The sequence below is a fragment of the Acomys russatus genome, chromosome 4, assembly GCF_903995435.1.
Source record: "Acomys russatus chromosome 4, mAcoRus1.1, whole genome shotgun sequence".
NCBI lineage: Eukaryota > Metazoa > Chordata > Mammalia > Rodentia > Muridae > Acomys > Acomys russatus.
Window position 1 is genome coordinate 26,163,733 of NC_067140.1, and position 14,555 is coordinate 26,178,287.

At 49.0% G+C, this 14,555-nt stretch overlaps 1 protein-coding gene across 1 annotated transcript in view; it reads right to left on the reverse strand.

The window, feature by feature from the left end:
* The window catches only part of Taf4 (TATA-box binding protein associated factor 4), a 67,032-nt gene that overhangs the window by 9,937 nt on the left and 42,540 nt on the right, over nucleotides 1-14,555 (reverse strand). Inside the window, exons 4-14 of the mRNA XM_051143930.1 lie at nucleotides 14,136-14,255; nucleotides 13,272-13,394; nucleotides 12,799-12,888; nucleotides 12,193-12,438; nucleotides 9,614-9,761; nucleotides 6,615-6,729; nucleotides 5,630-5,799; nucleotides 5,183-5,313; nucleotides 4,033-4,158; nucleotides 3,112-3,168; nucleotides 2,567-2,686 (exon numbers count right to left, since the gene is read on the reverse strand). Of these exons, the coding sequence (XP_050999887.1) occupies nucleotides 2,567-2,686; nucleotides 3,112-3,168; nucleotides 4,033-4,158; nucleotides 5,183-5,313; nucleotides 5,630-5,799; nucleotides 6,615-6,729; nucleotides 9,614-9,761; nucleotides 12,193-12,438; nucleotides 12,799-12,888; nucleotides 13,272-13,394; nucleotides 14,136-14,255 (1,446 nt within the window). The remainder of the gene's footprint in view (nucleotides 1-2,566; nucleotides 2,687-3,111; nucleotides 3,169-4,032; nucleotides 4,159-5,182; nucleotides 5,314-5,629; nucleotides 5,800-6,614; nucleotides 6,730-9,613; nucleotides 9,762-12,192; nucleotides 12,439-12,798; nucleotides 12,889-13,271; nucleotides 13,395-14,135; nucleotides 14,256-14,555) is intronic.

The window sequence follows — 14,555 nt, forward strand, 5'->3', positions numbered from 1 at the left end:
GAGTTACTTGGATTTACGTCTTAGGATAACTCAGCAGGTTGCAAAAACACTCAACATGAAAAAGTTCACTAATGTCTTTTTAATTCCCCTAACATCCTTCTTGAGGTACGCTGCTGCTACCCAAAGTTTTACTCACTTCTTGTTTTTACTCATTTCTGGTGTAGGCTTTGCAGGCCTGCATACTGCTGCAGGCTCTTGCTGACAAGTTGTACACAACAGAACCAGCCTGGGATCCTGCAAACAACCACTTCAGTCTTTATACCAGCCAGGGCCCTGACTGAGGTTCAGGAATTATATTTTCTTCTTTCTAACTCACTTAGGAATAAACCTAATTCCACATGGGCTCAGGCAGCACATTTGCATGAAGATTCTGTATAGGCACGCTTCTATCCCACACCCAGACTCCTTACCTACCCTTCAATTGATGTCCCTGGGTCTCTAGGGTACTTCTCACCAAACCACAGTCTTCACATCAAAAGAGCACAGCTCTGGGAGTCATTACTGGCACTAGGGCTGGGGATGGGTCAACTGCCCTTGGCAGGGACAACACTGCCCTGCTGACGACACTGATATGAGCAGCCCCAGAGTCTACCTGCATACGTCCACAGCAGGACACGCCTGTCCAAGCAAAGCAAACAGCAGTTTTTTTTTTTTTTTTGGTTTTGTTGTTGTTGTTGTTTTGTTTTTGGCTTTTTGAGACAGGGTTTCTCTGTGTAAAAAAAAAAAAAAAAAAAAAAGCCTTGGCTGTCCTGGATCAGGCTGGCCTCGAACTCACAGAGATCCACCTGCCTCTGCATCCCAGGTACTGGGACTAAGGCGTGCGCTACCACACCCGGCTAGACATCAGTTTCTATAGGGATAAAGGCAAAATAGACAAAGTGGTCAGGTGGCAACACGAGGATTCAGCTGAAACTTTAGACAAGCCCCTTCCCAGGGTTAAGGGTCATACTCCTTAAGACTCCTGCTAAAATAGCCAAAAGCCACCCACAGACAGGGGTATTATGTTGTATTGTGTTAGACTAGGGGAAAAATGCCCCACCTCTCTACAGAGACTTACTAGCAGAATAAACAGTGAATGAGGCACTACTTAAGTGGCTGCTGAAACGAGAGACCAGTCTACATTCTTCAGAGAAAAACCACCCATAAGCCCCCTCACATCTGACCCAGGGTGCCCAGTGTTCAGGCAACAGTCTCTAGATATGCAACGAAACAGGAAAAGTAGTCCATGACTGAGGGAGAGCAGTGAGGAGAAGCTGAGGCTACAAGGCAGGCTTTAATACGTGTGTTCACAGACTTAGGAGAAATACAGCCATCGTCAAGTGGCAGACAGGGCAAGCCTGCCACTCACTAGATAGACACTTGCAAAGAGCCTATAGACCTGTGGTGCTATCACCTTCCTAATGCTGTGAGCCTCTAACACAGCTCCCCATGTTGTGGTGACCCCCCCACCATGAAATCCTTTGATGCTGTTTCATAACTGTAATTTTGCTACTGCTATGAATCGTGATATAGATCTGATATGCAGGCACCTCATCTAATATGTGACCCCAAGGGGGTCTCAACCACAGGCTGAGAACGGCTGCTATAGATGCTCTAAACTGAAATCTGCGTCAGTAGATAAGACCTTCCTGGAGGGGACTGCACAGCTCCCATCTTGCTGAGGAACATGACCCAATCTGAAGGGCAGAGGAGAAATACCGATGCAAACGAACACAAGCCATGCCACAGTCTAGTGTGTGTGTAACAGGAGACCAAGAGGAAGACAGATGGGAGCGAAAACACACCTGAAGAAACAATGGCCAACATGTTCCAAGGTGCTATAAAGCACAGGCCCATATGTGGCTCCAGCAGCTCAGCACACAGAAGCAGGGTCAACACCCAGACAATGAACCAACACTTCATAAAGAAAGGCCCAAAGTGTCAGCAGTCACACAAGAGATACACACAGAGGCAAGGAGAGGAACCACCCCAGTCTTCAGATGAAGGTGACACAACACCTCTAACACCCTAGAACGTTATAGCTGGTGGAAAAGCTCCCAAATGAGAACGAAGCTCAACCACTTTAAGCCAGCACTGAGAGAGGGTGGACCCAGCCAGCCTCCAGGCTGCCGGGACTTAGATGCACAGACCCCGTTCCTCCGTGGGAGAAAGGTCAACAGTGACGACAACTGGCGGACATGCAAGGCTGCTGCTACTCTTCTGAAATTCAACTGGTCTAAAGCAAAAGCAACCAGTGAGGTAGCAAATAAGACACTCAGACTTTGGGCTCAGGGACAAGTGGCTAGCTCTCTGGGTCATACACCTTGCAGGTTGCCTCCCACTATCCCCACCAGAGCCAACCCTGAATTCCACCCTATGCTTTTCAAAGTCAGACTGAACCTCATCAGAGCCAACCATGTGAACATGTGCTTTAGCTCACATGATATCAACAAAAAAGCAACTTGAACATCAAGTGTCAAATGCAAAACAATGCCTCCACAAAGACCAGGCGCTCCTGCTGGCTCCTCAAGGGAGGTGCTTGCTCTCTCCCGCGCCTTCCAGACCTCAACCCCACCTTCTGCTGTACCTCTGCTCCCGATCCCGGCCCAGCACAGTCCACTTTCCTCTTCTTCCTGGGCCCGATTGCCGCCAGTGCTGTGAGGTTGGCATCTCGCTGCCGCATCTGTGCCAACTCCTGCTGCTGCATCTACATGTTGGGAAGAAAACAGGAGCTATGGTTGCTTGAGCGTTCTTGCTGCAAATGCAGCCACAGCTACCAAGACCATCTCAAGCTTCCTAAGTTACAACTTCATTAAAGTTGAGGCTTTTAAAACTAAGAATATGTCTGTAATCAAAAATATTCTCAAAAAATTTTAAACAGAAGCCTACCTTAAAATGCTCAGAAAATTAGATGAAAAGGCTTAAGGAGCCTGACCTCACAGAGAAGTCCCCAGGAACTACTCTGCAGCCAAGCGCAAGCTGCACAGGAAGCCGGTGATGGCGGTGGCCACGTGAGAGCTCAAGTGAGCAACGGAGCCTACACTCAGGCTTCCTTAACTGTTCCCTAGTTTGCTGGGCACTGGGCATGAGCACGCATGCACATGAGGGAAGGGCCCGTTGTGAGGAGCTCACCTCTTTTGCTTTCTGCTTCAACCTTAACTGCTCTGGGTCTTCTTGTCTGGATCGAGACTGTTTTTGAAAGAAGGAGAAAAGGAAGAGTCATGCCTTCCATGAGCGCCACTGAAGCACTGCTACTGTCCTCAGCCTGTAACAGCAGCAAGCCAGGTGACACAATGTCTACTAGTTTTATAAATGTGTATATTCAAAGGATGAAAATTTACACTACATAACATAAAAAGAAAAAAAATTTTTTTAAAGTCGCTGCCACCATCCAGATGCAACAAGACTGAATCTTAGCCATATGGCTGCCAGTTTGTCATATGCTTCTAACTCAATGTCAACTGAGAAAAGAACCAGGACAGAGCTTCCTGAGATGGGGGCTCAGGGGCTAGTGAGGGTTGGCATTCAGCTGTCACCCCTCCCGCTGCACAAAAAGCTTGACACTAGAAGTAATGGCTCTAATAGTAACTAAATATAGCTCCTAACTTAGCTCTGAACACTCTAAACTCAGGGCAATGTGAATCCCCAGCCACAGCCTGCAGTGTCCTAAGAGAGCCATGGCTGCCAAGCACAGCGGTGCACAGCTGTAATCCCAACACTTGGAAGGCAGAGGCAGGAGGATCTCTGACTTCAAGGATAGTCTGGTCTACACGGTGAGTTCCAGGACAGCCAAGAGCTACATATTGAGATCTTGTCTCAAAAAGTAAAATAAAATAAAATAAATAAGTAATTGACTGATTAAATGGGAGAGCCCATATCTCTTATATCAATCCCGACTGGAGTGCATCCCCAGCAGCTGAAGTGTTCCATGGGAGCCAGGAGTCTCCCCGCCTCCAGCTCCACTTACAACACCTGTTCTTCCATGCCAGCCAGAAACACGGCCCTGAGCCTGATGAGTGACTCATGAGGGGATGGCCCAAAGGCTTAGCTTGCCTTTGCTGCCCGCATCAAGATCTCCCTCTCCTGTTCATCTTTCCTCTGCTTTTCAATCTGATCAAGCTGTTCAAAGAATTTGAGCTGGGCCCGGACATCACTTGCTTGCTCATATCTGTCGTCATCCTATGAAAGAAAAGAGAGAAAGAGAGAGAGAGAGAGAGAGAGAGAGAGAGAGAGAGAGAGAGAGAGAGAAAGAAAGAAAGAAAGAAAGAAAGAAAGAAAGAAAGAAAGAAGTAAGTAAAAACACTGTCTACCATGAATTTGGAACTTCAAGAGCATGAACATGCATTGCCCCACTGGACAGTCTGCACACGGCGCCCATGGGTGGTGGAAGCCCTCACATCTCACTCCAAGTGTACTCTGACAGAGGGAGAATCTCCTGAGTTACCAGGAGTCCATAGAAGGTTTTCACATGATACACTTTGGTATTTTTTAAGAGACATTTAAGTCCTTCTTTGTAGAAGTGTTGGGTTGGTTAGTTGGTTAATTAGTTGAATTTTTTTGAGGCAGGGTTTCTCTGTGTAGCCTTGACTGTCCTGGAACTCACTATGTAGACCAGGCTGGCCTTAAACTCAGAGATCCTCCTGCCTCTGCCTCCTGAGAGCTGGAATTAAAGGCGTGCGCCATCACATCTGACTTTAGAAGTGTTTTTAAAGCTGACAATTCACCATAAGCTACTCTGAAGACACAGACACTGACTCCAGGTGACATCGGTGCAAGTGTTCAAGACATACTCTGCCTGAAAAGTCACTTTGGAAACAGAGCAAAAGCTGGCTGAGAGCCTGTAGCTTTCGTTCATGGATCAGGAAGGACCAGGCTGCAAGTACTGGGCACTTTGGATGGAATGAGAGTTAAGACTCCATACATAGTTTCCTAAGCTGACAGGTCATGTTTGAAAGCAGTCTCCCTGCAAAGCACTCCTGCAGGCCCTCTCTTACTTCCCCAGCCCAGATGTAAGAGGCCCTGAGAGCACTTACATGGGGTGTGTGTGTGTGTGTGTGTGTGTGTGTGCGCGTGTGTGCATGTGCGCACACACATGTGTCTTAGACAATGACCACAGGAACAGCCCAGACACCAACACTTCCCGGTGGTCTTGGATCAGGAGGCAAGAATACCAACACTCTCCCCTGGAAAACAGCCCCATTACCTTATACGAGAAGTTTTTCTGCTGAGCCGTTTCAGATATTTTTTCTACAAGATTCTGCAGCCTTTGCTGTGTGGCATGAGACACGTAACTCACTACATCCGGGTGCAGCTCTGTGATGCCGTGCTTTTTACCTGCAGGCCATTCAGAAAAAGAGCACATAAAGTGCTTACCCAGCTTCTTTACTATGGCCCTGGCTTCTCTCACCCGCTAGTACTGCTTTGTACAGTCAAAGGCAAGCTAAGCAGGGCAGCAGACAGCCACTGGCCACCCTTCTCCTACCTGCCAACCACCAGGCAGCCACCATGGGTGAGCCCAAGGCAGAGACACACTCACCTACAGCCCCCACATCCAGAAGGGCTGTAGTGAGTCTCATCAGAGTCATGGAGCACATTGGACATATTATGTGGCCACTGAGTGTTCCAGTGGCATCACCAGGTGCAAACGTACCTATTTCCAGTATCCTCCTCTGCAAAGGCGCGGGGAGGAGGAAGGTGTCATCTTTACAGGACCGAGTTAGTGTCCCAACCAATTCGGAATTTGTGGCCAATATTCTTGCACTTTCTTCAGATAGGTTCACTCCAGCCATTGACGCAACATCATTGATGTCATCATCATCTCTGGAAGGAGAAGAACAGATCACTCTTGTCACATGAGGAAACCACAGCTCACTGAGGAGGTTCCAACTCAGTGGCCGATGACAAAAGGCAGGGAACAGCAGAAGGCACTGGGACAGAGACACACACATCCCACACCGCTCCTGTACTGTGTCCTGTTGTCTGAAGGTATCTTGCTGCCTTGTTTGAAAATTAAAGTGTTCAAAGGCAGAACTGTGTGGGGTCATGGCTGTGTGCCCACAGTCCATACCATGTCTCAAGAAAACAAAACCCAGAACACCATCTGCTACTTTAAAGAGTCCATGTCACCTGAAAAAAAAGTCAACCCGCACTCTTTCCTTCCCTCAGTCACAAGCTTTTGGGAGGTGGAAGAGAGCACAAATCACTGTCAGACAGATATTTAGGTGTATTTCCCAGATAGGGGCGTCATGTGAAATTGGCCCAGCCACAGTGAAGGTCCACACAACAATCTCAGGACACAGCAATGTCCACGAAGGCTGTTTGGTCATCAAAAGTCAAAATGAGCACACAGGTCACCTGTGTTACAAACGGTAGTGACCTTGGCGCATTGTGTTGGTACTGAGTCAGCTGATCTGCATCCATTCCTGCAGAGGGCACAGAGCAAGCCTCCACTGCTGCACCCACATTGGGAGCCCACACTGACAGAGATGAGGTCAGAACCAAGTAGAAGTAACAATACTGAAGCTACCAGGCCAAGGACCAATAAATAGGGAAGACCTAACGGTGAAATCAACAGATAACCTGGGCACACCTCCCTGCCCATGCTCTCCTAAAGTATACGGGGCTTCAGTCCTTACCGAAAGGAGCCTCCTCCTGCCTCCTTGAGCTTGTTTTTCTGTGCAGCAGCTGCTTGTGCAGATACAGTAGAAAGGGCTTTGGTTCCAGGTAAGACAGTGGGTTTCACCACAGGGACTGTAAAGCCAAAGATACAGTGGAGACCAGAGGCTGTTACAAGCGGCCTGGCGCTTTAGCCTTACAAGTCTCAGGGAGAAACTGTCATCTCCTTACTCATCACAGTAACATCCTCAAAGCTCTGAGCAGGGTGGGTTGGCTCAGTGATTAGTGATGGGACAGCTCTTTAGAGGACCCAGGCTCAGCTCCCAGCACTCATATCAGGCAGTTCACAACATCTGTAATTACAGCTCCAGGGTCCAGGGATCCAAGGCCCTCTTCTGAAAACACACACACACACACACACACACACACACTCATACTGCAGAGAAACAGAGACTAGCATGCTCAGCCCTAAACGGGACTTCTTTATCACATCCTTTCTTCTCAGGAAGCATCACAGAAGGAGCGGGTAGAAAGACTAAAAGAGTGAGAAACTGAGCCAGGCATGATGGCGCATGCCTATAAGCACAGCACTCTGGGAGGCAGAGGAGGGTAGATTTTTTTGAGTTTGAGGTTAGCCTGGTCTACAAAATGAGTCTAGGACAGCCAAGGCTACATTGAGAAACCGTGTCTTGAAAAAACAAACAAAAAGAGTGAGAACTGTGGGAGGCACTTGGAATCAGTGTCTTCTAGACACGACAGGCCCCTTGCAGCTATGGTTGGTTGCATATACATCTGCTAAGATCAAGCCCATTAAAATCCCAGCATGGGGGTGGAGGAGATGGCTCAGTAGTTAAGAGCACTTCCTCTTTCAGAGGACTTGGGTTCAATTCCTGGGCACCACATAGTGACTGACACCAGCTCCAGGGGACCCAACACCCTCTTCTGGCCTTCAAGGACACCAGGTATGCACATGGTTTCAGACATGCATGCAGGCAAACACCCATACACATGAAACAATAATAATAAAGTAGTTGTGGTGTGTGTTTTGTTTTGCTTTTTAAATTCTAAGATGGATAGGGAGGGGCTCCTGGCTGAAGAGCTTCTGGGATAGTGACAGGGGAAGGGATGTCAATCTTCTCCAAGGACCCAGCCCTGCATAGGCTGCCCATGCTGCCATGTCCTACACACATGCACCTAGCCTGCAGCAACAATAGCACTCAGGTGGCTTTTAAAAAAGTACATAAAAACTGAGAGGGAGATGGAGGGTCTGGGAGGAGGTGAAGGAATGAGTATCAGGAGGGTGGATTTTATCAAAACATGCTATACACACATGCTATACAAAACATGCTATACACACATTAAAACGCTAAGGAAGACATACTTAAGCACAAGGAGAAGAAAAGCAGACATTAGGGAAATTACAGTGCACATCCGAGACAGCACCACTGACCACTGTGAACCATCCATCCCTATCTGCAGCTCCCTTCCTCAAGAGCACCAATGCTAGAGAGGCATTCTTACGTGTGTGTCTGTGTGTGTGTGTGTATACGCACATATACACACTATGTATATACATACACATTTATGTGTACGTGTATATACACATACATACTGTGTGTGCACATTTGTGTACACAGGTATATACATATATACACACTATGTATGTATGCATACATTTATGTACATGTGTATATACACACATATGCACATTGTGTGTATACCTTTATGTATACGTGTGTAAATATACACACATACACACTATGTGTGTGTTGCATTTACGTATATGTGCATATATATATATACACACACTATACATGTGTGCACACACATTTATGTACACATGTATATATACACATGTATATTATGTATACATGTGTGTATGCCTGTGGCTTTCTCAAAGGATGTAATTTACAACAAAGTTTAAGATTTAAAAAACATTTAAGCCCTAATTAAAAAAAAGGTTTAAGCCGGGCATGGTGGCACACACCTTTAAAAAAAAGGTTTAGTTGCATCTTTCAAGTATCTACTCTCCTATATTTCTTCAAACTCTTTTTTGGGGGGGCTGCGCATTGAGACAGGGTTTCTCTCTGACAGTCCTGGCTGTCCTGGAACTCCCTCTGTAGACCAGCCTGGCCTTGAGTAACTCCTCAGTACAGAGAAGACTCCTGACAGAGACTAACAGTAAGCAGACATCGGTGGGTATAAAGTCTCAGCTCAGACTTTACTGCAGCCCAGGAGTTTAGGGCCAAGGAAACACAATGAGGCTGCCCTGAGGGGAAAAAAAGGTGTGGGGGGGGGGGCAGAGGGGGGGGTGGAGGGGGGGGCGGAGATACTGTTATCATCTAAAAGCCTGAGTCCAGTGAAAGGAGCTGATACAGAATTGCACTTCAAAATAAACTTGACCCATAGCCAGGCCTTGAGGTGGGAAGGCCTTAGAAGAGAGAGCATCACACCTAAGGCGGCATAATGGGGCCTTGAAAAGAGAGAAGACCCTGTGTTCAAACCCCAAGAACAAAGCAGGTTTCTGGCCTTTTATAGGTTTTTAGGGAACAAGATTTATACCACACAATGTACACTAGCCTATGTGCCTGAAGGAGGCCTGCAAGGCTACTGTACAGTATACATTCCATCAACTCTGGGAAAGAGGGGGCAGCAGGAAGACAGGGAGGGAAGACGGAGTAAGGGGGGGAGGAAACGGAAGGAGGGAGGGATGAGAACATACCTTAGCACAAGGTGAGAGAGAGCTGCAGGGGGCATGGCCTGAGTGCTAGGAGAGGGAGGAAGGCAGCTAGAAGGTCTGTGATCTAACAGATACTAACAGTGGCAATCGTATACTAACTCAGGTAACTTAAAAAAAATCATGTTGACAAGGGCAATGGCTGTACAACCTCATAAATGAAGTCACTGAGTGGTGTGTGTACATGAATTTTATCACAATGATTAAATGAAATCAAGTACCGTCCCACAGCTGGCCCTTCCTGGGAACAGCCAGTCCTGGGTGGCAGCAGCTGGGCCTCACCTGGCTGTAGCTGGTTCAGCTGGATCTGCTGAGGTGTGGTGAGCATGATCCGGTTGTGAGGCTGCCGCAATGCGACCATGGGTGTCTGCGTCAAGGTCACCTGCGGGGGCCGGATCAAGGCTCCAGGCTTCGGGGGCTGCTGGATCACCTGGGGCACAGCCAGCAGAGTGCATGAGCACATACACACATCCACAAAGCCATCCGCGCTACCCCAACCTTGCCCTGCCGGAAACTCCAGGACACTCAGATGTACACCTCATTCCAGACCTAAAAGCCTGGCTCAACAAGCCCTGCCTCAAGCCTCTACACAGCTTCTGAAGATTTAGACAAAGACAGAATGGCACCACACCAGGCCACAGCACGGCAGAGCAAGAACATGGAGCACATGACACGGAGGACCTGCACAGACCCCACTCCTCCCAACCTGTCAGCAGAGTGACACTGTTCCCTGGTAGCCACATGTCAAATGACTTATTTCTAGTCTGTTTTCTGTAGGATTCAGGTCATTTTTCTATTGGACTAAAGGTGGATCTCCAAGTCCTGCCCTAAACTTGGTTCTCCATCCCAGTACAGCCTATCCCCCTCATCTCTCTGAAGCATGCTGGGCTCAAGGGTGCTTGGTCCATACTTCAGGGCCTGCTCAGCTCCACTGTCCTGCATATTGTCCTAGGCTTACAACAGGCTCCCAGAGCCCACAGCACTGGATGTGCTCTGAGTCCTGCTCACAGGATGGCACCCATGGCCTGACCATAAACCCCTGGGCTAGGACCTTTCCTGTAAGAATTCTAGTTTTTGTTAAGGAGCCTTTTTCTGAGGCTGGTACTGTAACACAGCAGCACAGCGTCCTGAAGCCCCTCTCGGGTTTGAACTCCAATTGTGCTTTTGTTGAGCACCACATGTAACAGGACACTTGCCAAGGACTGAGGTTGAGGCCTGCACCAGAAATGTTTCTGCAACAAAAGATGGTGCTCACACCACAGGATGGGCGAGCCCACAGCAGCTCAAGCTAGGGCTTTCCACTGAGACCACTAATGCCAGCACAGGAGAAGCATCCCACTGCCATGGATTCTGAGATCCCCTGGCTTCAGGCCCAGGTGCATGAAGCTGACCTATCTGTCTCAGATGCACACACAGGCACAGACGAAGTGAGGGATCAGGACAGTACAGAGCAATGACCAGGTGCCTGAACACACCACATACGTATGTGTGTAGCTTCATTTCTGATGCTATGTTCAAACACCCTAACTGCAAGGAATTGACAGAGGAAGAGATTTATGTGGCTCACAATTCCAGGTCACAGTGTCACTGCAGATAAGTCACACAGGCAAAACCTGAGACAACTAACTGGTCAGCCCACAGCCACAGTCATGAGGAACAGCAGTAGCCATGCCGCCTGCCTGCCCCCTCTGTCCAGCTGGCTTTCTTCGCTATCACACAGGTCTGGGAGCGGCCCATGAAATACTGCCACCCACACTCAGGGCCCATCTTCCCGTATCAACCAAAATCCAGACAATCCCCCGTAGATACGCCCACAGGCCACTCTCATCTAGAGTCTTTCTCATTAAGAACACTCTCCCCAGATGATTCTAGGTTATTCCAAATTGGCAGACAAAACCAACACAATAGAAATGATGGTCCTGCGGGCAATCCAGCATTCAAGACCACAACTGACAAAAACCACACACCAGAAGCCTCACAAAGAGAGCAAGTCCTTCCACAGAACTGCATTCTAGGTAAATCAGCATGCTGATTGCTTTCCAGCGCAGTTCCTACTTAAACTATATGAAGGCAAATGACACAGTAACGCCTGCCCCAGGAGAGACCTTTCTCATGTGTGGTCCTTCAGCCTGACCTCCATGCATGCTCTCTTCACTATCAATAGAATGAAGACAAAAGCAAGCTCTAATAGAACAGAGGAGTCTGGCACTGTGTCAACTCCAACAACTCATGTTTAAGCTGCATTTACAACAATTCTAACCCCATTCCACCACCACCACCCAGAGCGGAAAAAGTAAACCCAAGACCTCATAAATGCTCTACTATACATTTTACTATACAGCTAGCCCTCTTCCGAGGTATGGTGAGGCAGCGCTGTTCACGGCAAGCGTACACTCTGAATGCAACTCATAGTGAAGAGCACCCTGCCTCCAATGAAAGAACACAAACGAGACAAAGGCAGATGCACCTGCCAACAGCCCTCAGCTTCCCCTAAGCGTTGGCTAGACTTCTACCCCAGGAAGACAAAAGCCTGACTGCCCCATCTCCTACCCAATCCCAAAGGGTTAAACATTCAGGCACCACTCAAAGTCCAGAAGGCATCCTTCTAAGAGGCCCACTCAACAACTGTGCTCCTGTGCAGGAAACCCCAACAACAGGTTAAGAGCCTGCCATTCTATGAAAACTATGACACAAAGTCGTGGGCCTCGACCTCAGCTCACACTTTAACCTAAGAGAACCACATGTCTTTCCAGCAGGAGCTTCCTTGCCTGCTCTTTCCAGCAGGGGCTCCAAGACAGGGATGGTGAGTTAAGTGGCATGGCGGCTGGCAAGGGCACCATGCCAGGCTCGCGCCTTCATACCAGTGGTGTGGGTGGTGCCCGCTTGCCAACGCCAACCTGTGTGGGCTGAGTGAGGCTGATGACTGGGGGCTGGAGGGCGCTGGTCACTGAGGCAGCTGTCTTCCCAGCTGTGCGCTGCACCGAGCCGCTCAGCACCACAGCCGTGAGTGCAGTGGTGGCCTGCGAGGCAGGGGGCTGCTGCTGCTGGCTCTGCTGGATGAAGGCCGCGGAGTCTGGGGTCAGCTGTCTCAAGGCAGGTAAGCTCCTCTGAGGACAGAAAGACATGTAGTGTCAAGTACTAATCCCCCACCTGTCACTCAACTCCAAACACGATTACTAAGCAGGACTTCCTCGATAAGAACTGGCTAAAGTGCATTTCAGAAACAAAACACATCTCCAAAAGGTGTCAAAGCTGTCAAGCTTATGGAAACAAACCCTACCCCACAGGAAGCCCTGGCCCTAGATGTGAGTGTGCCAGAGCTACGATGCCCGCCCACCACTGGGGACTCAGCTGCAAGAAAGCCAGTTCTGAACAGAGACCCTCACATGCATTGCAGCCACACCAGGTGGCGTCTGTGACATCGCACCTGACTGGACCACACTGCTGCAGCACAAGCTGTCAGTTACCTTCAGGAAAGGCACAAGGTAAGGTTGAGGTGAAGAGTTCAGTTCTCGATACAACCTGCTAGTGAAATCTTCTGCTTCAATTTTCCCGTCCTGAAAAGTAAGCACACTGACATTGCAGTGACACCACAACTGCCATGACACACTTCCACACAACTCCAGGGCACACAGCATCACACTGGTCTGAGCCTTCAGACAGTAGTCTGTCAGTGAGCCACTGTCCAATGTAACAGGTGCAGATCTCCAGGAGCACACGTGTCTGGTGGCCCCTGGACCCTGAGCCACAACTAGTGAACGTGTCTCTAGCCAAGTCCCCAGAATATCCACGCCAAACACCCAGGCAGTGGTGCACCCTGCTCCCTCTCCAGGTCCTGCCACAGGCCCTCACCACCCCACCCAGGCTACTCTGGCAGGCTGAGCTCGGGCTGCAGGTCACACACCATGCTCTGAGGCAGAGTTCCACCTGAGTTCCTTACCAGCAAGTTTTGTACTAATTCTTTCACATTAGCCGCTGTCTCTGTGGACTGTTTACCAGAAGAAGCCAGTTTTATCAATGTAGACAGAAAACTTTTGCATTTCTTTACATTCTCCATAGTTTCCTGTATTAAACAAAAAGGCAGAAATCACAGGAGATTCATCACAGCATCTCACTGTCGTGAAGTGTGTACAGGTCTGCAGGACACATCAACTCAGCATTTAAACCTCTTTCCAGAAACTTCTTTCATCTGCATCCTTCTTGCACAAGCCAGAAGCTTCTCAGAAGGGCAGTCAGGCACGATGAGGTCACCAAGCCTGCGTCTCTCCCCCAGCAGCCCCTTTCTAGGGAAGGCTGCACCTGCCAAGACTCTGCCCTTCAGGAGCGGGGCTGCTGCCTGCCTGAATGTGCACAAGCAGGGTGAGCCCAGGCAGCTCCTGAAAAGGGTCAAAAATACTTGACAAAGAACACACACACAAAAAGAAGTTGCAGAGTATGGCTACAGCTTGTCTAAACGTGCAGGTGCATAAAGGGAAGCAATGAATTGAAAATAGACAGACACACTGACACCCAGACCACAGGTGCTCAGCAGCTGCATGTACATGGCTTTCATAGGCATCTGCAGGGCCCCAGATCCCAAGCAGGATGCTCAGGGCCCTTTCTTCTCAGTGGAAACCCTGTTAGGGGAAGGCAGAGCCCAGGCGCTCACATGGGCCCCTCTATGCCACCAGCACTCCTGGTTGGCTTTTGGGCCCCAAAACATTCTCAAGCCCCTTTATACTACTTCCCCCCCACTCCCCCCCCCCCAACTCTCTAATACCAATGGGCTGGCTTTGCCCCTAGAGGTCCTGAATGGAATCCTTACCGTGGCAGCTGTGGAGGTGGTGCTGGTGCCGGGGACTGTTCGTTGAGGTGTCCCTGTCTGAACAGCTGTGGCTGTTCCAAGTGAGGCTGTCTGTGCAGAACCACCCAGAACCAGCTGAGGCTAGAAGAATTCAAAACACAAGGTAAAATTCATCTCAGCTACAGCACAAGCTGGTGAAGTAAAACAGCTTCTGAAGAAGAACAGAGTGAAAATGGCTAAACAAGTGTCAGTGGTCACATTTCCTGCAGCCACCTGAGGGAGCCAAGGGCATCCCTGGCAGACCCACACCTGAGGACCACAGTGATAACAGGGGGATGTATTTGTATCTGCACTAAAGCCTGATTAGCTTAAACCCATCACTGTCAGGAACGTGTCAGTCTGACAGCTGTCAGAGACAAGCACAGAGGATTGGGTGACCAT